The 22,258-nt window shown below is 48.5% G+C and overlaps 8 protein-coding genes across 8 annotated transcripts; 4 read left to right on the top strand and 4 right to left on the bottom strand.

Annotated features, from left to right (window-relative positions):
* The first annotated feature begins 304 nt into the window (after positions 1 to 304).
* Positions 305 to 2,783, top strand: F5Y00DRAFT_1658 (Pkinase-domain-containing protein). The gene is made up of 4 exons (XM_048004782.1): positions 305 to 511; positions 577 to 607; positions 666 to 982; positions 1,054 to 2,783. Exons 1-4 carry the CDS (start codon positions 436 to 438, stop codon positions 2,604 to 2,606), a joined length of 1,977 nt encoding a protein of 658 aa, XP_047870066.1. The 5' UTR covers positions 305 to 435; the 3' UTR covers positions 2,607 to 2,783.
* A 176-nt stretch (positions 2,784 to 2,959) lies between these two features.
* F5Y00DRAFT_256634 (uncharacterized protein) lies at positions 2,960 to 3,821 on the bottom strand (the record flags this gene model as incomplete). Its single annotated transcript, XM_048010439.1, has 2 exons — positions 2,960 to 3,433; positions 3,549 to 3,821. The coding sequence occupies 2 exons, from the start codon at positions 3,819 to 3,821 to the stop codon at positions 2,960 to 2,962; spliced, it is 747 nt and encodes a 248-aa protein (XP_047870065.1).
* Positions 3,822 to 5,016: 1,195 nt separating this feature from the next.
* On the top strand, positions 5,017 to 6,746 carry F5Y00DRAFT_1645 (isocitrate dehydrogenase subunit 1). The gene is made up of 3 exons (XM_048004763.1): positions 5,017 to 5,231; positions 5,352 to 6,388; positions 6,462 to 6,746. The coding sequence occupies exons 1-3, from the start codon at positions 5,199 to 5,201 to the stop codon at positions 6,544 to 6,546; spliced, it is 1,155 nt and encodes a 384-aa protein (XP_047870064.1). The 5' UTR covers positions 5,017 to 5,198; the 3' UTR covers positions 6,547 to 6,746.
* A 198-nt stretch (positions 6,747 to 6,944) lies between these two features.
* Positions 6,945 to 8,521, bottom strand: F5Y00DRAFT_267401 (uncharacterized protein; the record flags this gene model as incomplete). Its single annotated transcript, XM_048012061.1, has 3 exons — positions 6,945 to 7,635; positions 7,696 to 8,400; positions 8,468 to 8,521. 3 exons carry the CDS (start codon positions 8,519 to 8,521, stop codon positions 7,300 to 7,302), a joined length of 1,095 nt encoding a protein of 364 aa, XP_047870063.1. The 3' UTR covers positions 6,945 to 7,299.
* Positions 8,522 to 10,718: 2,197 nt separating this feature from the next.
* On the top strand, positions 10,719 to 11,560 carry F5Y00DRAFT_267400 (uncharacterized protein; the record flags this gene model as incomplete). The annotated part of the gene is made up of 2 exons (XM_048012060.1): positions 10,719 to 10,763; positions 10,823 to 11,560. 2 exons carry the CDS (start codon positions 10,719 to 10,721, stop codon positions 11,558 to 11,560), a joined length of 783 nt encoding a protein of 260 aa, XP_047870062.1.
* Positions 11,561 to 15,331: 3,771 nt separating this feature from the next.
* On the top strand, positions 15,332 to 17,120 carry F5Y00DRAFT_267398 (uncharacterized protein; the record flags this gene model as incomplete). Its single annotated transcript, XM_048012059.1, has 1 exon — positions 15,332 to 17,120. The coding sequence occupies one exon, from the start codon at positions 15,332 to 15,334 to the stop codon at positions 16,889 to 16,891; it is 1,560 nt and encodes a 519-aa protein (XP_047870061.1). The 3' UTR covers positions 16,892 to 17,120.
* Positions 17,121 to 17,152: 32 nt separating this feature from the next.
* F5Y00DRAFT_222383 (NADH-ubiquinone oxidoreductase 49 kDa subunit) lies at positions 17,153 to 18,978 on the bottom strand. The gene is made up of 3 exons (XM_048005714.1): positions 18,237 to 18,978; positions 17,409 to 18,150; positions 17,153 to 17,345 (listed from the first exon to the last, which is right to left on the bottom strand). Exons 1-3 carry the CDS (start codon positions 18,894 to 18,896, stop codon positions 17,329 to 17,331), a joined length of 1,419 nt encoding a protein of 472 aa, XP_047870060.1. The 5' UTR covers positions 18,897 to 18,978; the 3' UTR covers positions 17,153 to 17,328.
* A 369-nt stretch (positions 18,979 to 19,347) lies between these two features.
* On the bottom strand, positions 19,348 to 22,255 carry F5Y00DRAFT_222381 (glycoside hydrolase family 2 protein). Its single transcript, XM_048005713.1, has 4 exons — positions 20,434 to 22,255; positions 20,160 to 20,231; positions 19,700 to 20,107; positions 19,348 to 19,627 (listed from the first exon to the last, which is right to left on the bottom strand). Exons 1-4 carry the CDS (start codon positions 21,912 to 21,914, stop codon positions 19,504 to 19,506), a joined length of 2,085 nt encoding a protein of 694 aa, XP_047870059.1. The 5' UTR covers positions 21,915 to 22,255; the 3' UTR covers positions 19,348 to 19,503.
* Positions 22,256 to 22,258: the final 3 nt, after the last annotated feature.

Genomic DNA, 22,258 nt, shown 5'->3' with positions numbered 1-22,258 from the left:
TTGACATTGGACATCGATCTTGTCGCATTGGTACATGCATGCTACCGAATCGCCGGTGCTTTTTATCATCTTGTCGCCTTTCATTCCTCGTTGAAGCTTCTATTTCGTGCTTCTATTTTGTATTGGACAATCCTTCTTTTGAGCTGCACACCTCTACCTTCATTCTTCCTTAGCAAGCTGATCCAAGTTGTCTTGTGACTTATACAACCTCTGAATTATTTAGGTACCTCGCTGGTTATGAACGTAAATATTCTGAAAATTCGATTTCGATATTTGTTGCGGGCAGGCCTTCACCTCCTTTCCGGAATCAACCAATCCAACGCCACCACGATTTGATTACTTTGATACCTACCCCCGACTACTTAAACAACCAACGTCACACTGTTACGATTCACGAATTTATATACTACGAATAACGAAGAACTGCGTTACATTATGGCTGAACGAGATTATGACGAGAGCAATGAGGCCCTAGACCCCGAGCTTCTGTACACCAAAGAATATTGCATTGGTCAGACTCTCGCAGACGCTCTGCATAGGGACTACCTTAGGGACTATTGCTGACCTGCGCTTTAGGTGGGGGAAGCTTTGGAAAAGTTTACAAGGGGTTTGTACTTCCAATTGGATCATCATCTTGCTGTGCCGATGGCTAACTTTAACACAAGCGTTGAGAGGCGGAGCGGTCAAGCCGTCGCTATCAAAGTCATCGATATCGAGAGCGCCGAAGATGAAGTCGAAGATATTATACAAGAAATTGCCATTCTCTCCGAGCTCCAATCACCATACGTCACCAAATACTACGGATCATATGCAAAAGGTGCTGAGCTATGGATCGTCATGGAATACTGCTCCGGCGGGAGCTGCGCCGATCTGATGAAGCCTGGCATGATAGGAGAAGACTACATTGCAATAATCATAAGGGAATTGCTTTTGGGTCTTGATTACCTTCACGCGGACAAGAAGCTTCACCGTGACATTAAAGGTATTGCCGCATGAGTTTGGGAGGCGTTCTGGTGTTGTGGGTGCGAATTTGCTAACGAGGTATTGGTTTAGCCGCGAATATTTTACTCAGTTCCAATGGCCAGGTGAAGCTGGCTGATTTTGGCGTCTCTGGACAGCTCTCCGCGACCATGACAAAGAAGAATACGTTCGTTGGCACTCCGTTTTGGATGGCTCCTGAAGTTATTAAACAGTCTGGATACGATCACAAGGCAGACATCTGGTCGCTGGGAATTACAGCATTAGAACTTGCCAATGGCGAGCCACCTTATGCCGACATCCATCCGATGAAGGTTTTGTTCCTGATCCCCAAAAATGCCCCTCCTAGATTGGAAGGAAACTTCACAAAAGCATTCAAAGATTTCGTCGAACTCTGTCTACAAAGAGACCCGAAAGAACGGCCGGTAGCCAGAGATCTGCTCAAGCACCCTTTCATTCGAAAGGCGAAGAAAACTAGCTACTTAACAGAGCTAATTGAGCGCTATAACCGATGGAGCGCAACTCATAAGTCGGAGGAAGAGGAAACCGTGGAAGAACGAGAAGACTCGGTTGAGCCAGAACGCGTTAATGAGGATATGTGGGATTTTGGTACTGTCCGACTAGTGAGCGGCCGAGGAGGAATAGTCAACCGACCTGGTTTGAACCCCATGGACGAATCTACTAAGAATGCTAGGGCTTCAAGACCGTTAGAAGCAGACTATGGTGAGAGCCCTAGGGGATTATCACCGACAAAGATCCAAACCCAGGACTTTGCCAATTCCTCCGTAACCAGCACTCTGAAGGCTACGAACGCTCCGGCACTAGGAATCTCTCGGCAATCTTCGCCTCAGCGGAAACCGGTCCCAGCCGTGACACCTGTATCACCCTCAAAGATTCCATTGCCTCCCTCGCCACAGAAACACACACAAGATCCCAGTACTCCACGGCCTTCGAGACCGACGCCTAATACCAGCATGATATCAGCCGATTACGATCGAGCACTAAAGGAACAAATGCAACAAGATATGGGTGCTCTCAGCATTGCACCATCCCAATCTCAAATTACTCATTCGCAGCAACCTATAACTCCCAAGAATTCCCAACAGCAGCTACAGCAGCAACGTGGAATTCCTAGACCTATCCCTTTCACCCTTCCGGAAATCCCTCCGTACCGCGGACCTAGTGCGCAGCAGCAGCCTCCGCGGGGAGTCAGCAATCAGCATTCTAACCCGAGTTCGCAAGCGTTTGCTTCAAAGGCGCAGCCCAAGCAGCAGGCTCCTATGCCGGACGCATTCCCGCCTCCCGGCCCTACGAACCCGAATGGCGAGCTAGATGCCCTGAACGATGTGATCTTCCCGGCTCTCGAAGAGGCCCTAAAGCGACGGCAGATCCGGCTGCAGCAGATCTACCGCAACGAGAAGGTTATTACCCCACAACGGCAGCGGGCCGAGGCGGCGCACGACCGCATCCGCAAGCACGTGTACAAGCTAGCCAACGTATGTAAGGAGATTGACCGACTCGACAAGAGCGAGCCCGTGGGTATGGGCAAAGAAGTCGGTACCTTCCTCGAGGGTCTTCTCGAAGAGATCCTCGTCCGAGTCGAGCCACTGGATGAAGATGAAACGTAATGATTGGATTGATTAAATGCATGGCATGGCTTGGCACGGCACGGAACTATACGAGTACATTTTATTTCGAGAAAAAACGATATACCCTGTGGAGGGATAACGCGTTGTTGTGTAAGTATATATCTAATTAGGGGGTGCTGGTAGTCATGGTATGTATGTATTAGGCGCGGGTCCTTTTCCGTTTTGTACTACTCCCTGCCCGTCCCGGAGCTACACTAGCTACCTGGCTTGCTTGTCTTAGGTTCTAAAATTCCCCGTCCCGTCTGCCCTGGATGCGATGCGAGGTTTGGCATTTATGTTACGAAGGCGTTTAATGGTAATGCCGAAAAGCAGAATAGAAAGGAAAAAGGAAATCATCTTACTCTGTCCCCTGTGCCTCGGACTGAGCTCTTTTCGTCTCCTGATTTTACCCCTGCGCATTCCAAACGTTCTTCCCTCTCTCCTTGCATATCCTTAGTGTTGGTGGAATCAGTACCTCGCTTCTCGCTATTGCCGCTAGTGTCGCTACTAGAATTTTCAATACGACTGGCGATCCTGCTTTTAGGCCGGTCGCGTAATAGTAGCCTGACGTAGTCCTCACGCTCGGGCTGCGCCCAATATAGGTAGTCCTGGCCGAACAACCGGCGGTGATCACAGCGATGTTCTTCAAAGACGTCTCGGACACGCGAGACGTAGTACTCGTAGAGGCGATCGGCCTCGGCGGCCTTTTCACTGGCCGGCTTGTGCCGCTGCGCCGCGTGTACGTAGGCTAACTCGCGTAGATTCCACACGTACGTATCTCGTAGGGCCCGCCTGGCTTCGTTGTACCGCTGGATCGAATCCATGAGCTGTGCGGGTGGGAAAGGGGCGTTAGTTAGTAGAATTATTAAGGGGGTTGTAGGGTAGGGATGGATGGTCTTGAGAAAAGATGGGGATGGGGGACGATAGGTAAGACAGACATACGAAGGCTCTGTAGTGACACTGCGAGGCCGGGCACTCGGCGTGATGCACATGGTGCTCGTGTAAACCGGGCGGGTAGCATAATGATGGCTGGCCGTAGTAAGCGCTCGCACGTCGAAGAGACATGCTCGTGAAGGGGGGACGGCGCTGCCAGGGCGGGTTCTCGATGCCGTTGCATCCTCTATTGTATATCTGCCGCCTGTGTGCCGTCGAGCTGCTGACGATGGCCGCTGATGTCGTCAGAGCCGTGATGGCTGCCGCCGCGTATTCGGCCATTGTTGGTGTAATTTCTCTTCCTTCAGACGTCCTATCTATCTGTATGTTCTATAACCTTTGCTATAATAGATACTTTACGTTCCAGCTGGGTTTATTTATTCTAGGAGTTACCGAGGACCGTTGTTGGTATAATATGTCCACAACTCTCAGGTTAGGGATGTCCTGCTCAGAAGGGAATATGGCAAAATGAGGAAAGGTATATAATAAAGTAAACCTATTATCCGGAGGAGATTCTGTCTGAAACGAGTGGTGTGCAGCAGAATCGGTTCTTCCCCGTGCTGACGTGCGGCGTCTGAGAGCCATTTAGGTAGGATAGAATGATATAGGTTACTAAACTAAGGTATGAGATGGACTGGAAGCGCGCCTAAGAGTAATACCTGCTTTCAATGGGAAGCAAAGTTTCAAAATATATACCTTTCACTCTTATCGTGCGATATGTTCTTAAGTGATAAGGGAGTGGTTTGGGGTGGAGCTTATAAACAAGAAGGAAAGGAAACTTGGACCGATAGGTACGTGATGCTGTATAAAGCGGTAGCATCTTCCAAAAAAACAAATATCAAAATACATCAGGCAGGAAGGGGGTATTTGCAATGCTCCGCCTCATTAAAGATTGAAGTGTATGAGATGTAAGTTTCCCTAAACTTTGTATGCCCCTTAGGATAACTAGTTAACACATAGTTATTGTACACCTCGGTGGTCTTCAGAACATGGCGATTTCCTTTTTGAAATATGAAGTATTAAGAAACTTGTTGATATATATACAGTTTCCCTGTTCTTGCTCCTCAGTTAACTTTCTTGGTTGTTTTAGATGTTCGTGTCAAACTCAGCGAGTAAGAAAATCATTGGAAAGTTTTGTAGTTAGAGGTTACTATTGGCAGGGGTTTCCAGTATATGAACTACATATTGTCGACATAATGGAGGTGATATAACTCTTGTTGTAGTTCCTTGGCTAATTGACTGTGTCTTGCTTTAGAACGTTACATGTAAATACATAAAAGTGCGGGTTTGAGGTACGTACCTAAAGTTATGCATTTTGAGATCGGATCAGATAAGATACGGCGCCACATATACCCGCATTTACGTGCATAATGTGGCTAGAGGACCACCACTAAACGTGGTGAAGTATCAAAGTACCTTCGGGATTAAAAGGTGTTTTTAAATGTGCCCTTCACCCGATCGGAATGCCACGGCTTGCCCATTCTTCCTCCCACCAACCAGCGCCGAGCCCAGCCTACCAGCCTACCAAGCACCTATCCACCAAGCTTTTTACGACCTGCGCCATTTGCAAGTCTTTGCATCACTGATTCCCTTCCCTTGAGCACTTCCGACGCATCACTCCCTTTTAGTAAGGCCACATAACCACATTTCGAACCTACGATGTTGTCGCGAAACTCTGCCAGAGCTGCCCAGGTACATACGTCTCCAATTTGCCGAGCCCAATGGCTCGAGCTTCCCTCCACCTTTCAACCTTTCACATGCTCTTTTTTCCGGTAAGACAATAATAATTCGGCTAACGCTCTTCTCCCGCAGCGCCTGGCGCAAACAGCCGCCCGTCAACAATCGCACCTCCAAAATGCTTCGCGATCTTTTGCGACGGTCCAATCCGACATTTTCAAGCCTACGAAGTATGGCGGCAAATACACTGTCACCCTCATCCCTGGTGACGGTATTGGTGCCGAGGTAGCTGAGAGTGTCAAGACTGTTTTCAAGGCCGATAGTGTGCCCATCGATTGGGAGCAAGTCGATGTCTCTGGTGTGGAAAGTGGTTCGCCTGGCAGTCTCGAGGAAATGTTCCGGGAATCTGTCGCTTCCCTTAAGAGGAACAAGCTGGCATTGAAGGGTATCCTCCACACGCCTATCAGCAGATCGGGACACCAAAGTTTCAACGTCGCTCTGCGACAAGAACTCGACATCTACGCCTCTATCTCGCTCATCAAGAACATCCCTGGCTACAACACCCGTCACAAGGATGTCGATCTATGCATCATCCGAGAAAACACCGAGGGTGAATACAGCGGCCTGGAGCACCAGAGCGTACCGGGCGTCGTCGAGTCCCTCAAGATCATCACCCGAGCCAAGTCGGAGCGAATTGCCAAGTTCGCTTTCTCGTTTGCGCTAGCTAACAACCGCAAGAAGGTTACCTGCATCCACAAGGCCAACATCATGAAGTTGGCTGATGGTCTCTTCCGAAGCACCTTCCAGAAGACTGCTGCCGAATACCCTACCCTCGAGACTAACGACATGATTGTCGACAACGCCAGTATGCAGTGTGTGTCGCGACCCCAACAATTCGACGTTATGGTCATGCCCAACTTGTACGGTGGTATCCTGTCCAACATCGGTGCCGCTCTCGTCGGTGGTCCTGGTATCGTTCCCGGATGCAACATGGGTCGCGATGTTGCCGTCTTCGAGCCCGGTTGCCGACACGTCGGTCTCGATATCAAGGGCAAGGACCAAGCCAACCCTACCGCTCTTCTCCTCTCTGCATCTATGCTGCTCCGCCACCTGGGTCTTGACGACCATGCCAACCGCATCTCCAAGGCCGTTTACGGTGTGATTGCTGAAGGGTGAGTTTCCCTACTATACGTTGAAATGAGTTATGAAATGAGTTATGATTATTAGTGCTGACCAGTTCCACAGCAAGTACCGCACCCGCGACATGGGTGGTGATTCTACCACTCACGAATTCACCCGTGCCATCCTAGACAAGATGGACACCTTGTAAACAACCCGTTTCTACAATCTTACACCTAAACCCGAAAACTACGGCCTACTTCCTACGTGTTGCTCTGATAGATACCTAGAGGATAGGAGGAACGATAGCATGACTACATGGAGTCACGGAAGGCGACGTTGGAGAGTCCTATATATGTATTGTACGTAGATTAGGATATGCTTTGCATTAAATAAATTTCATTATTTTAATTTTTGTTGATCTTTCTACATTCGCGGGCGTCCATGGAATCGTCGAACGCCTATCACTAGAGTTGTGGCTGCGCTCTACAGACTGTGGCTGGAATTAAGCCGCATCAATTGGGACTAGGCGATCAGGCGCTTTAGCATTGGATATTCATCACGTGATTTTTACGACGTCTTATAAGTCATACATAGAGTGAGAGACGTTTTGAAAGCACCAAATTTTTATTAACGTACCGGGAACTAAACAGCAGGTAATGCGGAAATTAGTATTACAAGATGGGTTTATACGAAAACTTAACAACACAAGGACCTAAGGTAGTGATGGAGAGAGAACCACTTAATACAACTCTCTGCTTTCTCCGAAATACTCCCCCTTAGGGATGGGGATTGGCAAGGAATGCGAAAAAACTAACCTAGGTACACTCAGCAAGCGTGCTTGTGTTTCCTAAAACGAGCCAAATACGGAAACATTATCATCTGAAACAACAATTCTCCTTGATACACACCACGCAATATCCTGTGCTGAATGAACAACAAGCTTTGATGCCCCAGTTAGAACTTAGTAGGCGTGAGTATCTTCCTTGCCATCCCGGCGCTCTGCTTCGGCAGCTTCGTCGCGCGCGTCGATCTCGGCGTCGATGTCTTCGTGGAGGTTATATATATCCCGCAAGGTCCTCTCCTCGACCGGGAAGATCAGATCGTTCGAGCTGGTATCCTGCAGGTCGACGATCTCGCCCGACAGCGGACTGCGGATCTCCTCGTTGCCGTCGAAGTCGATGTCGCGCAGCAGGATGCGGCCCGAGGCGAAAACCTGCCGGTTCGACCCGGCTTCGATGACCATGAGCTGCAGCGGCTCGTCCTTGCGGTTGCCGCCGGCCACGGCCCGGTCATCTTCCTAAGTGTCTCGGCGACGGCGGTCCAGCGGCAACCCCTTGGCTTTGGCGAGCTCCTTGACTAGCCTTTCCTTGTGGTCTCGTAGGAAATTCAGCGCGTGGTGCACGATGGCGAGGTTGCGCGGTGTGGATAGGACAAGGTACTTCTTGACCTTCACCCCGTCGCATTCCCATCGCAGGCCGCTCCCAACCCATTGGCCGTGTTCCCGTCGCGCAAAGTACCAGTCGGGGGGGTCGGCGTCAAAGCCGTTGTACGTGAGGGTGAACTGGAGGTTCCAGTTGTATTTATGCCAAGTAGCCTCGATCTTCTGCTCCAAGTAGCTCTGAGGCGTCAATGAGCCTCCCTCTTCTTCTTCCTTGATTGGAGTTGAGCCAACTTGTTGCAGTCTTCGTCGCATGATTCTACTGTGGGAAGAGGGGGGAGGGGTTGCAGGTATTTCTATTGCTGCTTGACGAGGAGGAGGAACTGTAGGCGATGCATAAGTGTCGTCCATTTCATCTGGCTGCGATAAGTCCAAAGCCGTCTGGACAGCGTTCTTGCACTGTTCTAGGTGTACGGTCATCGCGTTGAATCGAATCAGCCATTGTTGGAGTGTTAGGCGGCGTTTTTCTAGCCATGACGTGTCTCCTGTATCTTGGTACGTCTCAAAGAGCTCTTGACAATGCATGAGGACGTCATGCGTATGGCGGGTGTTGAGTTCTTCGATTGTGAAGAATTCATCGTGGTTAGGGACCGGTATTAGGATGCGACACCATTCTGCACGGCGCTATTGAAGATACGTTAGTATGTTTGTTGATCATTGTTACTGGTTGTTAGCCAGGTAATTAACTCACTGAATCGCTGGTGGATGCAGATTGGGGAGGTTGGGGTGCTCGCGACGATGCCATATTGATATTAGGTAAATCTTGTAAATGGCTTTGGTATTGCTTAAGTCTATTGTGTCGGAGGGCTGGTAAGGATGGTGCAGACGTAGAAAGTTAAGTTTAAGTACGAAGTAAAGAAGCATTATTTACGATCTTATTCACTACTTGACTGTAGCCTGTGGGTACCTAGGTACTTAAATAATAGTCACAACACCTGTTGCTAGTTGTGTTTGGTTATGGTCTATATTTGCCTAGGTGCCTTCTGAGCAACTGTTTCCTAGGTGATGTGTTGTATGTTACCCACTTGTAGTTTGCCCCGTTCAGATGCCTTCGCAACATAACTTTCTTTTGCACCTATATTGACCTCAGTAAATGCCACCTTCCATGATGCATGTCTTATCCTTCAGGAGAGGAGGATTGGGAGTTAAAACCCTAGTCTTATAGAGATTCGGGTTATTCCATCCCAATAGGAACATATGGCCTGCAAGGGAAAAAGAATCTTGCTGTTATGATTTTCTGGTGAAGTCGGTTCGGATGCTGTGAAATACGATATTATATCCTTTGCTGAGATTGCTTACTATAAAATTACATGTATGAGACAGTTCTATTCCTACTTAAATTGCGGATGGCCTATCTCATCATCGAATAACTGAGCGGCATTATAAAATTCAACGGATTTGTGTTGGAAGAGATTAATGACTGATCTTGGCGTTTTTAATTGGAATATCCAGAGACATATGGGTTGGCTGCGTGGGAGGCTTGCAAATGGATACGGCAGACAGGAGAGCTTAACAAAAAAGAAAATAAAAAAATAAAAAAGTAACCCGAAAGAAAGGGAGACAAAAGAAGGAAAATAAAAAAAGGATAAAAAGTGCAAAAAGTCGGCTGGAGCCCATTATCCGCCGGTTCGAACAAGCTCCCTCCGCGAAAAACCTGAAAATGGCAAGTCCCCAAAGGGGTAGGAAGCCCGGTGCTTCCAACTAAACCACCCCGTTTTTACTCCCAGGACTCCGAGGCCACCAGGGACCGTCCCGATTAATTGTTACACTGCAATCTACATATATATGTTACCCAACGGCATTTGGACTTTTATTAAAGTTCGCACTATCTTGCTTAGGCAAACGAAAACATCTGATCAGATACTTACGAAAAAGAGTTTAATATTCTCCGGAAAATAACTGCTTCAGTGTTCACGTATTTTCCCCTTTACTTTTAACACGACTTGAACTTAGGATCTGGTAGAATTATATAAAAAAGGATAAAAAGTGCAAAAAGTCGGCTGGAGCCCGTTATCCGCCGGTTCGAACAAGCTCCCTCCGCGAAAAACCTGAAAATGGCAAGTCCCCAAAGGGGTAGGAAGCCCGGTGCTCCCAACTAAACCACCCCGTTTTTACTCCCAGGACTCCGAGGCCGCCAGGGACCGTCCCGATTACTTGCAGCACTGTTATCTAACTATATATGTTACCCAACCGCATTTTAATATTCTCCGGAAAATAACCGCTTCAGTGTTCATTTATTTTCCCCTTTATTTTCCCCTTTACTTTCTTTCGCCTTTACTTTTTAACACGACTTGAACTTAGGATCTAGTAGAATTATATAAAGACTCAACGTAGTTCGGAGTCAATCTGTGTTTCTACATAATTTCCTCGCAAACTCCCGTTCAAGGCGACGCGTATTCTAGTACTCATGCTTGTGTATGTGCAGGAAGTAATTATTTAAATTCGCAGTGGCACTTGATATTAACTGAAAATCGAGCTTTCCATCTATGTGCTGACAACCGAAGCTGTATGTTCTTTTTTAAAACGTTTACGAGAACTCTACCCGTATAGTACGTGTTGACTGGACTAATATGGTAATTTGACCCTTTTACATCCAAATTCAACCTAGGTAAAAAGCAATCTTCCTAACGATAATCCTCAGGTAGCTGTTACCAAGCTTCCTAGGAGGCGGGGAAGGAGCTTGCTGATAAGTAGGTGCGACTTCCCCGGAAACCAAATCACCCGGTAGTTGCCCAGGCGTTCCTGCCTGATTTTACTGATTAAACCAACCAGTTCTGTGCAGCTGATTCCGAACTGTAGCAACCCACCCTTCTACTTTCCACAGATTAGTATTTTAAGATCCTGAAAATCTTTTTTTTTCTTTCCTTTCTTTCTTTCTAAAAACTTTACTTGCTAAACAACTTGACCTCACCTCCGTCAAGGTAAAGAAGAAAGGCAACAGAATGGCGTCCATGGGGGGTCTGCGCCATCCTCATAGGCAAGACCCAGTAAGAGACTCAACAAACTTTTAGATTAACTATGAATAAAATTTAACCTACTATCGCAGGATGGCCGTCCACTGGGTGCTATGCTCGCCTTCATTGAGGAGGACTTCGCCATGGCTGAAAACATGGTTAGACGACACACTCAGTACATGATTGACTATTGTCAAGGCCTTATCCGAGCCTATCAGGAGACGGGCGATGCAGCATGGCTAGAGAAGCATCGTTCGACCGTCCAGCAACACATCAATCGATTCGATGCCTTCGGCGTACACCAGGCACAATGCAGGGACGCTCTCCAAGCAACTTTAGAGCCTCTACAGGTACATTCAGCAAACGATGTCCTTTCAGCTGCCGGCAATCGTGAAGCAGTTCTGAATCCTACAACACCTGTTGCCTCTCCTCAGAACGCCATCTTGATCCCTCAGTACTATACCCCTCATCAGGTTAAAGAGGAGTCAGTTAGCCCGTTGCCAATATCCTTGGAAAAGAGGATCTCCATGTCTATGTTACGGCATAAAGAGTGGAAGCTTCGTTTCACTCTCTTGTACGCTGGCAATCCGATCTACTCGGCGCCTGAATGGTACTTTGCACGAAAAGTAGACGGTGAGTGGGTCGTAGACGGCTGGAAGGCCTCAGTCAAAGTAGTCCAAGCCAAGACATATCTCGTTCTGGGTACGCGTCGAAATGCCAATATCGCCCACCAAGCACACATCTATTTGAAGAACTATAAGGACATCTTGATTCATGAACTGGCCAAATCCAAGGATCTGTCGCTGGAGCACCACAGGCCAGATATCTAGGAAAGTTCTCGGCATTTCTCCAGCAACTCTTTCAAAGATAGAGAACTGCTACTTCATGTCATCCCGGCGGGTTCTGATAAGCCGACAATTGGTTCTGGTCGCATTCTCCTTCGCGACGTCGATTCTAATGGTAGCGAGGAAATCATATGCCCTATTTCCAAATCAAGGGTCTATCAGAATGAAATCCAAGACAACGACATGGTTTTTCCAACCGAAGAGAGGACTTTGAGAGATTTTTACATTCTCCGCCAATGCCTCATATCCCACGTTGAAGACACTAGAGCAGCTCGACAACATTGAATTAGGTATGCCAAGGAATTTCGATAGATATTGTGGGTTTGCATGGATGATTATTTTCCAATGCGTCTTGCGGAGAAATCACCAGTGGTGACAGCGCCGTTCATATAGCCTCAATAGCAGGGTTGGCATATCTGTTGAGTTGGAGAAGTTGGAAGACCGATTGCGTTTGGTTTTTTCAATAGTTTGTTCGTAGATAATTCACTGTGTAGTCCATTCCTTTTATTTTGAATCTTGGAATGGTAATAAAAGAATTATTGCAATTCAAATCACTACGTTCCCTACGACTTGGGTATAGAGACGTTGCGAAGGTCACGTGGTATGTCTTGAGCTAACAAATAACAATCTATCATTACTTAGTATTAATAATGAGCCAAACTTGTTGACAAAAATCAAAGGCCAGGCTTCAATATTCAAACGCATAATGCTTGGCGATCTAGACGACGAAGATACCGTATTGTACCAAATTGTATACGCAATTCGCTAATGCACCTAAGGTATACTAATATTAACCACAAACCAAATTGCTCTATTTGATGTGGCTGTCCAATCCAGGATACATATCGCGATCAAGTACACCGAGCTAGACAAAGCCCAGTCGATTGCGATATTCGTACAACGCCTGGACCTGTACAATGATAAGGGGTTTGTAGAGGAATATGACAAGATTGAGCGATTTAGAAAGGCAGACCTTCACAAAAAAGGACTTGACGGCCGGCAATTACGGAACCTCTTAGCCTCGGCCATGGGTCGAGCTCAAGCTCGGCAGAACGGTGCTGGTAAGATGAGATTAGATGATATCGAGATAATCATCAGTATCATGGCATCGTTTAAAGGGGATCTGGAATACCAGACAAGGAGATACCAAGGTAAAGTCACCCAATTTTCACTCCTAGGATTCTTAATAATCTGTTGCAGAACTTCAGCAAACTGGGTGTTGATTCCAAGTAATTCGTCTAATACCAAGTCCTACTATCGGGGATAACTGGTAGGATTCTCAACTACGCTGGGAAGGGTGATAAACGAGGCCTATTTATACCAAATTTTCAAGAAATATCTATAGCCTAGTCTCCTAAATATCGATTATCATTCCCTATAGAACCGAATGTTGTAGCTATATGTTTAGTGATGCTGATACAGCAATTACGCTGACAGCCAGTTGTTGTGTTATCACCAGCTGCTGGTGCGGCCCGAGATAGGTAACTAATCTGATAACCTCCCTCCTCCATTTTCCATTTCCTACTAACAATAATGCCATTCTGCTTGGATGTGATTATGGCAGCGAAAACAGCGAAATAATAAGCATTCTTCAGTAGGTATATTTTACAATCACCTTTGCTAAGCTATCTGGGCAGAGTCATTCAAATATTTAACTGACTCCTTTGACACACAAAATGAACATTCTCCATCCCAAGTCCAATCAAGTGAACCACAAACACAAAAATGATTCCCTGCAAACACCATCCCTTACTGAAGACAAACCCAGCTGTGAAGAGTCAGTCATGCTCACTTAGTTTACCTCGTGTACGTGATTAAGGTGGTCCATCCCAAGAGCCTTTCACATTACCTAGTCTGCCATCTTTATCACTCTAGGTCCCATCTTCAATGCATAGGTATTCTATCCGTGTACAATATTGATACTTACCATCTGACCGCCCAAGTCATGCTCCAAGAAGGATCGGGCGCGACTCTGTTCTCTACCTATCGTCCACGACGGATTCTCCAGCAGTTTTATCGGTACGTGCATCCCATCCCATGTCTCTGGAATTAGAACCGCAAGGGCCGATGAGAATTTTGGCCCTTGTCCATACCTAGAATTGAGCTTCCTGAAGGGTTATTATCTGACGGCTCTGTACCTACTGTATCGCACTAGACCATCCATATACTTGTCTACTTAGTAGCCCAGTTACAGTATACATTGGATCGATAAAGCAAGAGAGTCGGTTTGCTAGCCACCTATTACCTAGCGTGAACAGCACGGTGTAACCATTTTACTGAAGCCCAGTGCCTAGCCGTGAGTTCAGACGAGATATTTAGCACAGTAACCAATTAGAGGAACTGGAAATAGCTCTCTAACGACCAATTTATATCATCCGAACTATGGGACATATCATCTTCTTGACACGACTTTAGTGAATATTAGAATTCATCTACTCAAACAGTGACCTACATATCACCACCGGCTTGGTGACTCTTGCCACCTCTTGTTCCCTCTACCACCCCATCCCATCCCCTATCATAAACCCGTCACCTGAGAGCCTTCCGAGATTCCTCTTTCCATTACCAAAATTAAAAGAAAAAGAAAAAAAAAAGTCATTAGCACGTCCCATTAGGAAAGAGCACTAGCAAATAATAAATTCCTGCTCCTCCTCCTCGTTAATCCCCTGATATGAACTGATCCTATCATTGGTCCAGAGGACATCTAGAACCACACCAACGACCCTAACAGTCCACGGGCCAGCCACTTGTACTTATCACCAGATCTGGAACCTGGTTAGGTATCATAAATCATAATTATCCCGACAACTACCTACAGTAGCTCTTTAGCAACTGCAATTCTTATCGACGGACGGTAGATACCCTTTAGTAGCTGACACCCTTAGCGGCTCATACTTTCAGCAGACTTCCCGCCTTCCTTACCTATTCAGACAGTATCAGGCCGTTCCAGTATACCCTTTTCAAAGGAAATCGTCTAGACGAGCAAAAGACCTTACATATATCCATACCTATACAGAGCACAAGATAGGTCGTCGCCGCTTCCTAGTACCTATAACCGCTGCTTGTTGCAACACCAGCAAAATATCACAAGGCTTCCGGTCGCTCTTTCGCCCGCCAGGCAGATAGCTTCTTCAGCCCAAGAGAGAAGGCCTAAACCTGACCTTTACCAGCCCTAGATCTCTAGTAAGTAAGTACGCACGCTCCTTCCCTCGTCGCCGACCATCTCACACCCATCTTGTCTCCTTGCGATTGGTCTGGAGGCCAAATATCTCCCTTAGCGTCCCCTTTAGCACGATACCCATTGCTTCCCATCGTCCACTATTATATTATCCATTATCCCAAGCCAATCCAAGCCCAGCAAAATAATACCTACACACCAAGCTTTACCTCTAGGTAATAACCTCAAGGCTGGCCCTATCTATCATCACACTCCTTCCCCATACCCCCTTCCCAATCCCGCTCGTACAGTGCAACTCGCCCATAAATATATATCTACACTATCCAAACGACAACCTTGTTGGGAGTTGGGATAGTACGTAGTACGCATGGCCCACCGTGCTTTCCGCAAGGCCCAATTACATACATACATACATACCCCCCAGCACCCATACTTATATTATATTATATACTCCCTCCCTACTCCCCTACTCCCCTACTCCCCTACCCCTCCTACTCCCCATCTCTAACAAAGAGTCCAACCAACCAATCTCCAGTCTTCCCAGCCAGCAGTCAGTCGAAATCGAAATCCTCCTCAACATGTGTTTCGTCGAGTACGTCGGCTACACCTGCGGCCACACCAGCGTCCCCGTCATGCGGCCCTGCCCCATGACCACGCAGATGCACAACAACCCCTGCTGCCCGCACCCGGCCTGCCGCCCCATGCTCCCCTCCAGCATGTGTCCGGCCTGCGGCCGCATCCTCCACGGCCGCTTCATCGACATCATCGAATACGAGCACCGGTTCATGCACGAGCGCGGCGCCTGCAGCTGCGGCATCCGGTTTCCGCACCTGCAACAGCCGCGCATGGTCACCCGCAGCGGAAGCGGCAGCGGCAGCGGCTACGGCCCCACTTCTTTCGGCCTTGGCGAGCCCCCGGCACCACCCATCTTCCCGGCAACCGCGCAGATAGACGGCTCCCAGTTCTCCTTCTCCCCGTCAGCCGCGGCTTTTACGCCCTCTGCCGACCCGAGCCCATACACGCCTTTTGCACAACCGTCGACCTCCACCACCGCTGCTAGCATTAACATTGCAGCAGCAACAACAACTCTTCCTACCAGCCTGGCTAATCTCAGCATCACCAGCACGCCCCCCTCCGACGTCTGCAGCGCTAGCCCCGAGATCCCTCCTAGCCGCCAGCACCAGCGCCACGGCAAGGGCAGCAAGAAATGGAAGGGCAAAGGACGCAGCGGAGACCACCACCAGTCTTTCTACCAGAACAACAATCGCCATCAGCGTCGTCGCGCCTCGTCTTCCGGCACGCCTCGTAATGGTAATGCTCCCGGACTACCGCCCTTATTCGAGGAGAGGGAGCACAGCCCCTCCTCCCGACGCCTCAGTGTATCGGTCCGCATGCTGAGCCTCTACGGCGCCGAGTGGACACGTGACCACGCCGAGCTGCACCGGGCGGGCCGCTGCTCATGTGACATCACGTTTGATCGGTATACCGGCCGCTCGGAAATGCGTGAAGAAATTGCGGCTGCTAGGAGCAACAATAACGACAATAATAGCGGTAGTGGCACGCCCATGATCCAGTATGGCCCGAACGACGCTCGTCGATATGCCAATGACGGCGAGAGCGCCAACACCTCGCCCACGTACAACTACGACGGCAACACTGGTGCCAGCACCTCCAGCTACCAGAGCCCCAGCGTATCAAACTTCGCGCCTGGCTTCCAGCCGCCCGCGGATCAGGCAACCCCGCCGTATTTGCACATCTCCGACAGCGTTCATCAATACTGGACCCCCCACACCACGCAATCCGCGCCAATCACTCCCATCGCTCCCGGCCAGCCCGCCCGTTGGGCCTGTAGCCCATACGACACGTCCGCGATCTACGGTCACGGACAACAGCCCCAGCAGCAGCAGCAGCAGCATGGCTACAACAACGCCGCCGCCGCATCCGGAGTCCCGATTTTCCCTAGCGCCATCAGCCATCCCATCGACATGCAGACCATCTACTACGAGCCAGAAGGCACCCCTATTCTCGGACTCCCCGTCGGCGCGGGCCCCGAAGGCGACTCTCACATGCCCCCCTTCGAGAACTGCGAGCTGTACTACCCCAAACTTTCCCCGGAGCAGCGCCCGGCATCTCACTGAAGATAATACCAGAGATATCAGATCTCAGACATACATCATCTTTGACAATCCGACAACCATATCGTCGTCATCTGCACCTGCATATGAGCTTTCGCCATTTCGGCAATATACCACCTACTTGCTACAATATCGCTTGACATAAAATAAAAGAGAGATAAACCAGCGACAACTTTCGCTGAACTGATCGGCTGGAGAAAGAGAAGATACAAACCGTAAGGACAGAAGAGGGGACGATAAAAAATAAAATAAGAAAAAAAAAACTTCTCACGAAAATTTCATATCCGTATTTACTAAAGCAGTACGATGCTTCGATGCTATATGCATTATGCGAGACACGTCACCAGTGACCTCGTCGACTATCGTACACGTGAAAACGATGTCTATGATTTGCACCGCGAAATGCCTTCTTTTAAAGTTTAGCCTTCTTTGCAGGCCTATCACCTATCTACTTCACCTATTTCATCAAATGCGTTAGTATCTAAATTCTTCGTGTTTCTGGGATATTGATTGTACTTACCGAACACCAGATCCATCGTACCGATGATCGCTACAGCATCAGCGATCAGATGTCCCCTAGCGACTTGATCGAAGCCGCCCAAGTGCGCAAAACCAGGCGCACGGATGTGGCACCGGTACGGCCTCTCGCTACCGTCGCTCACAAGATACACACCCATCTCTCCCTTGGGCGCCTCGATAGCAGCATAAGTCTCTCCAGGAGGTACAGCGTAACCCTTAGTATAGAGCAGGAAGTGGTGGATAAGGGCCTCCATGTTCTCCTTCATGGCTGCACGCGGGGGTGGCGATATCTTGTAATCCTCGACTCGGACGGGACCGGCTGGCATCTTGTTCAGACACTGGTGGATAATTCGGAGAGACTGGCGGAATTCCTCCATTCGGCACAAGTATCGGTCATAGCAGTCACCGTTAACTCCAACGGGAACATCAAACTCGACCTGATCGTATGCGTCATATGGCTGGCTCTTGCGCACATCCCACGGCACGCCCGAACCTCGCAGCATGACGCCAGTGAAAGAGAGGTTAAGAGCCTCCTCAGCGGAAACCACGCCGACACCCTTTAATCTTTGGATCCAGATTCGGTTATCTGTGAGCATTTCTTCCGTCTCATCAATTCGGTCGCCAAATTGCGTCGCCCATTGGTAGATGTCGTCCAGAAGGCCGACTGGAATATCCTGGTGAACTCCGCCGGGTCTGACGTACGCGGCATGCATACGAGCTCCAGATACACGTTCGTAGAATTCCTATAAGAAGAGATTTCTATTAGTTTTAGACTTTCTTATTTGCGTTGTATTACTTAGATGATAAATGGTAGTTAGAATAAACTCACCATCAACTTCTCTCGTTCCTCGAAACCCCATAAGAAAGGTGTTAAAGCACCGACATCCATGGCGTGTGATAGAACGGACATAAGATGGTTAAGAATTCTTGTAATCTCTCCAAATAAGGTTCGAATGAACTTAGCTCGCTCCGGGATTTCTACGTTCAGTAACTTCTCGACGGCGAGGGTGTAGCATTGCTCATTGGTCATCATAGAAACGTAATCTAATCGGTCGAAGTACGGTAGGGCCTGTAGGTAGGTCTTGTACTCGATCAGCTTCTCCGTTCCTCTGTGAAGCAGTCCGACGTGGGGGTCGGATCGAATGATCTCCTCTCCGCTCAGCTCTAGAATTAACCGAAGCACACCGTGGGCAGCAGGATGCTGAGGACCGAAGTTGACTGTGTAGTGACGGACTTTTCGGTCACTTATGCTTCCTTCGCGGGAGGCATCGACGGAACCGTCCTGGTTCTGAAGGCGCTGTATGCCATAAGGATCCGCAGGGTGGGCGAAGTCGGGATCGACGGGTTGAAGGGTGGTACGCTGGTTGGGTAACTCGTTGGCCTTGCGCAGGGAAGTCTGCGATAATGCGCGTATTGCTGGTTTTAATGTTGGCTTCGCAAGCTGCAGACGTCTGGCGCCGCAGCCGACAATGCGATATAGCGACGCCATCTGCGTTATGTGATGGCCAATTGGTATATTGGGGGGGAATTGATATGGAGCTTTACTCGGCGACAATTCTCGGAACCTTGGAAGTTGAGGTCAATATGGACTTACAATTAATGCCTTCGTCATTGGATCGCCCTATCGTTTATCCGCCCCACTAGACGTACTTTTGTATTACCTAACGCGGAGTGTTAAGTACCTAATGTTATGGAGGTAATGTTACGTGCATGTACAATACTGTAGCTCCGTTTCTGCATTTTACCAGTTTGATCCAACGTTATTAACGGATACCCCCTATCTTTCCACCTTTATGCGAATAACCAGAGCTCCCATCTACGATCAACGAAATGCATACACCATAACCAGAGGAAGAAATAAGGAAGCTACTATCACGATGATTCATCGGTGCTAATATATGTTTTCGTGTACCTAGCTCCATGGCTAGGAACTCGTCTATGTAAATTACCTTAGGTAGTTAGTCAACGACTCGATCGGTTTACCCTCACGAGTTCCTAAGCAAAAATCTAAGTAACATCAAGTATTATCATATCATGATAAGAATCTGTCGTTTTCCACCTATTTAGGCACAAAAAGCAAAGGCCATTAGGTCCCCTTAGGAAAGGCTGTCGAAGTACGTCTTCCTCGCCGCTTCGATGAGCTTGCTAACCTCGTCTGCGGGAATCTTCTCCCTCCTGTCGAACGAGTACAAGCCGTTGACTTCCTGCTCGACGTCGGACCTAAGCCAGTCAATTATTAGCAATGCTCACCTACCTCTAGAATTACTTCCTCGGTTTGTAGCGACGACTTACAACTGGGTATACACAAATCCACAAATATGTCCCCCGTGAACAACTGCCTGTATTAAAGCTTCGAGACGCTTTAGTAAATCTTTTGGATCGCTCGCAGTCGTGTAGCCCCAATCCCTATCTCCGCTTTCTGCTCCCTTCCCGGGTGCAATGTTGACGCCGCCGAACTCGCTACATATGACAGGTGCACCCTCTCTATGCTTGGTCCCGCTATCGGTTCTCCCGTCTTTGAGTGTTAGGGGTCCGACAAAGAAGTCGCGGTCCGCAAGCTTCTTGCCTAGAATGCCTTCTAGAGTGGCACATGTCTCGGATAGGGCCGGAGCGTCCGAGTAGTCGTGGAATGTGCTTAGGTCTGTGATAACGTGTTCCCAGCCGCAGTTGTCGTTGATGGGGCGCGTTGGGTCAAGCGTCCTGCATTCGTCAGTATTTGAATATGGAATACCTGATCTGGCTTAATTCTCACTTCGTGATATAGTAGAGCGACCGAATATGGTTCCGCTGGTCTATATTGTCTTTCAAGTTAGGATAGGCCCAGCTTTCCTGCTACAAGTTAATATCTCATCCGAAGTACTTCTAAACTACCGAGTGCACATCCGCTCTAACCCGCGATAGAACAGAGAGATGGTGAGTATACACGTGTAAGAGACATAACCACATACTGCGACAATGTTAGCTCACGTTTATATAGTGAAAGTTCTAGATGTAAACCCAATATAGACATAGGGCTCATTCTATACATACCATTAACAGGAGTCCAAGTCACAATCGAGGGATGATTAATATCCCTCTTCACAGCTTCTACCCATTCTTGGCTGAATCTCTCGGCGTAGTCTTCGTTAAACTCGTATGCGTTTGCCATCTCACCCCAGACGAGGAATCCCAGCTTATCAGCCCAGTATAGGAAGACCGGATCCTCGACCTTCTGGTGCTTTCGACACCCGTTAAAACCCATCTTCTTTGTCAGCTCGATATCCAACCGTAGACTATCAGGTGACGGCGGTGTAAGTCCCGTTTCGGGCCAGTAGCCTTGGTCGAGGGTTAGCGCTTGGAATAGTGGCTTGTCGTTCAACCTGAGGGTTCTGTCGCCTCGGTTCCAGTCGATATTTCGAAATCCAGTGTACGTCTTGACTTCATCGATAAGCTTGTCCTCTGAGTCGTATAACCGAATAGATAGATCGTATAGAGTGGGGTGGTCCGGCGACCACAGAGCCAAGGTGCCGCGCCAAGAGTGGCTATCATAGTAAGGGGCATCCTGGGCAAGGGTCGGCGGTGCGTTTGACTTCTGATCGTCGCTCAGAGATAAGCCGAGGTTGATAGAAACATAGTCCTTGTCGCTAGGTAGGCTTTCTTTCGTCTTGGCTACGCTGACACTGTAAAGATAGCCCTCAATTTCGACGCTATACCCATGACCAGCTCTCCGTCCCAGAACAGCCACTGTAGCTTCTAGCAAGCCCTCGGAAATGTTATTGGACCTCAATATTGTGCCTGCCCTACTGTCGCCAATCCGTGTCGGCGGTAGGACTTCCAACCAAACTGGTTGCCATATCCCGCTGGTGGGCTTATAAAAAATAGACTCTGGCTTTGGCGCCCAATATTGCTTACCACGAGGCTGAGCAAGGTCATGCGGTGAGTCGCGAATACGCAAGACGAGGTTCAATTCCCCCTTGCCGGTATTCTTCCAGGCATTTGCCAGAGCATCGGTGATGTCCACGTCAAAAGGCACGTGTCCGCCTCGGTGCTGGCCTACGGGATATCCTGAAGCCCAGATCGTCACATCGTAATCTACGGCGCCGAAGCGAACCAAGACTTTATCCCCTGCTTCTATTTCGGCCTCTTCGCGTGGGTCGACGACTTTATTCTCGTACCACAAAACCTCGTGAGCGTCGTTGTCAAAGACACCGGAAGCGGGCGTCTGAAAGGCGAAGGGCACATTAATGGGCTGTTTAACATGCTCACGAGTCTGGCTCTTCGGGGCCTGGAATCCTTTCTCCTTGAGTTCGGGGAATGCAGCTAGCTTTTGAGCTTCAGCCTCGCTAATTGAGTTAGTAGAAGGCGTGACAGACACTTTGTCTGGGACACCGTTAATCTGCCATGCCTCCTTCAGTCCAACATCGTCGTCGTCGAAAAGTATTGACCACCCCTCATTAAGGGGTGTCCATCTGTGATTACCGTGAACGAAATCGGGTCGGGGATAAAAGTCTTTCGAGTTGTAAGCCATTGTCTGCACGTATTTCTCTGTACCTTATAAATAACTAAGGGGAATCAAACGAGGGAATACTCGAGGAATATCAGTTGAGAATTCTCTATGTACCTGCGAGGAAAATCACCGAGCACTAACGTGTCCATCCCAGATATCGGCCCTGTTATGGTCCATTTCTTTGAAACGTGAGGAGTAAAGATTGACGTCACGGTGCACCAATAATACTTGGTGTAATTTAGGAAAATTGGACTGGAGGTGCATATTCTGCATGTTGTAACTTTGAGTCTTGGAGAGAGAGTATTTTTGTGCACCTCTTCCATATATAGACGTAAGAGAGTAGATCGTTTGCTAGCTTCAGGATG

Source organism: Daldinia vernicosa (assembly GCF_022497035.1).
Source record: "Daldinia vernicosa strain CBS 139.73 unplaced genomic scaffold F5Y00scaffold_1, whole genome shotgun sequence".
In the NCBI taxonomy this organism is placed as follows: Eukaryota; Fungi; Ascomycota; class Sordariomycetes; order Xylariales; family Hypoxylaceae; genus Daldinia; species Daldinia vernicosa.
Note: the sequence above shows the minus strand (reverse complement) of the source record. Positions and strands in the feature narration are given on the sequence as shown.

Bases quoted from the DNA above. Each gene is read 5' to 3' on its own strand.
- F5Y00DRAFT_222383 (XM_048005714.1), bottom strand. From the start codon at position 18,896: ATGGCGTCGCTATATCGCATTGTCGGCTGCGGCGCCAGACGTCTGCAG. The intron at 18,151-18,236 runs GTGAGTTTATTC...CTCTTCTTATAG, and splicing joins AGGAACGAGAGAAGTTGATG to GAATTCTACGAACGTGTATC.
- F5Y00DRAFT_1645 (XM_048004763.1), top strand. From the start codon at position 5,199: ATGTTGTCGCGAAACTCTGCCAGAGCTGCCCAG. The intron at 5,232-5,351 runs GTACATACGTCT...CTTCTCCCGCAG, and splicing joins ACTCTGCCAGAGCTGCCCAG to CGCCTGGCGCAAACAGCCGC. The intron at 6,389-6,461 runs GTGAGTTTCCCT...CCAGTTCCACAG, and splicing joins TACGGTGTGATTGCTGAAGG to CAAGTACCGCACCCGCGACA.
- F5Y00DRAFT_1658 (XM_048004782.1), top strand. From the start codon at position 436: ATGGCTGAACGAGATTATGACGAGAGCAATGAGGCCCTAGACCCCGAG. The intron at 512-576 runs GTCAGACTCTCG...CCTGCGCTTTAG, and splicing joins CACCAAAGAATATTGCATTG to GTGGGGGAAGCTTTGGAAAA. The intron at 983-1,053 runs GTATTGCCGCAT...GTATTGGTTTAG, and splicing joins GCTTCACCGTGACATTAAAG to CCGCGAATATTTTACTCAGT.
- F5Y00DRAFT_222381 (XM_048005713.1), bottom strand. From the start codon at position 21,914: ATGGCTTACAACTCGAAAGACTTTTATCCCCGACCCGATTTCGTTCAC. The intron at 20,108-20,159 runs GTGAGAATTAAG...TGACGAATGCAG, and splicing joins TCGCTCTACTATATCACGAA to GACGCTTGACCCAACGCGCC. The intron at 19,628-19,699 runs GTAAGTCGTCGC...TGACTGGCTTAG, and splicing joins GGATTTGTGTATACCCAGTT to GTCCGACGTCGAGCAGGAAG.